The sequence below is a fragment of the Brassica oleracea genome, chromosome C8, assembly GCF_000695525.1.
Source record: "Brassica oleracea var. oleracea cultivar TO1000 chromosome C8, BOL, whole genome shotgun sequence".
NCBI lineage: Eukaryota > Viridiplantae > Streptophyta > Magnoliopsida > Brassicales > Brassicaceae > Brassica > Brassica oleracea.
In genome coordinates, this window is record NC_027755.1 from 12,366,360 (window position 1) to 12,367,973 (window position 1,614).

General features: G+C 50.2%; 1 protein-coding gene across 1 annotated transcript; it reads right to left on the reverse strand.

Annotated features, from left to right (window-relative positions):
* Nucleotides 1-335: 335 nt before the first annotated feature.
* Nucleotides 336-1,409, reverse strand: LOC106308671. Its single transcript, XM_013745808.1, has 2 exons — nucleotides 1,194-1,409; nucleotides 336-1,001 (listed from the first exon to the last, which is right to left on the reverse strand). Exons 1-2 carry the CDS (start codon nucleotides 1,407-1,409, stop codon nucleotides 336-338), a joined length of 882 nt encoding a protein of 293 aa, XP_013601262.1.
* Between the last annotated feature and the right edge of the window lie 205 nt (nucleotides 1,410-1,614).

The window sequence follows — 1,614 nt, forward strand, 5'->3', positions numbered from 1 at the left end:
TGGTAGCAAAGCTTATATAATTAGGTTAAAACTCGTTAGGGGTAATCTTGTAAATTAGTGAAGACTTGGGCTTGAAGTCGGCTGTGACCAAACGAGCTTTCTACGCGCTTTGCTGTCGATCGATGTTCTAATGTGAACATCGATCGATATTTCCCCTTAGTATCGACCGATGGTCGAGCTCGATGGTCATCTCGGGTGCTTGCTCTAAATATCTCCAAAATGCTCCAAAATCATCACTTATCTCCAAATCACTCATGATCTTATAATATAATAAATAGACTCTATAATATAATAATTAGTAGTAAAAACACCTATAAACCATGTGTGAAAGTGGGTCAAATCCATGGTCTATCAACCATCTGGTGAAGAGTCGAAGGGACGGCTCCCATGCCGTGGATCCAAGGCCACCCGAGGATCATATTGTAGGATGAATCGCAGTCAACAACAAGGAACTTGGTTGACATGTTGATCCCTTCAGCGTACACCGGGAGGGTCACCTCTCCGGCGGTCTGCTTGACTTCTCCGCTGAACCCTATGAGTGGGGTTATCCTCCGAGTTAGAGCGCTTTCCTCCATCCCCAGATCCTTGTATGCGGCCTGGAAGATGATGTTGACGGAGCTTCTATTATCTACCAATATCCTTTTCTCCAGGCAGTTCGCTACAGTGAGCGATATGACCAGGGCATCATGATGTGGGGTGAGAATCTTTTCCTGCTCCTTGGCCGTGAAACTTATTTCGTCCGTATCCAGGAGTAGGCGTTTCGGCTTGGCTGCCTCTAGGCCGTGCTTGGCGTTCCAAGTGCTCTTCTTCGGGGCTGCGTGGCTTATTCCGCTGATCTCCGAACCTCCCGATATGACATGTATCACTCGGTCCTGTCGAGGTGGTGAGACTGGAGCAGCTTCAGTGGGCTTTCCCGTTGTCTCTTTGCTTAGATGGCTCTTGGCCTTCTTGGAAAAGAACTCCCTGAGGTGTCCTTTCTTAAGCAACTCTTTGACCTCGATCTTCAGTGCGACGCAGTCCTCCGTTTTGTGACCGTGGTCTCGGTGGAAGTCGCACCAGCGACCAGGGTTCCGGAAAGAATCGGGTGCTTTCATCTTCTGAGGCCACTTGACCTGTTGGCCCATCTGCCACAGAACATTAATCAGCTTCGGCCTTGAGACGGAGAGGTGAGAGATGTCTGGCCACGTGGACACTGCCATCCCTTCTGCCTTCTTGATCAGCGGGTTCTGGTATATGCCCTGGTTTCGATTCCCGGAGTCCCTGGCTGGTCTTTGAGAGGGTTTCTCATCTCGCTCGGTTCGGTCTGATCTGATCGCCTTGGGATCTTGCTTTTGCTGCGCCTTAGCTCGACTGGCGACATCTTCCTCCCATTTTACCAGCGCCCAAGCTCGGGACAGGACGTCTTCCATGGTTTTCCACTGATATTTGGTTAATTCCTTATAGAGGTCCTCGTCGGGAAGCATGCCTCTCTTGAAGGCAGAGATGGCAGTGGGGATGCTGCACTCGGGAATAGCCACTTTTTCTTGATTGAAGCGGGCTATGTAGCCTCACAGGGGTTCCACCCGGTGTTGGAGGATTTCGTAGAGGCCATCAGAGGTTTTCTCCAGGTCCCTG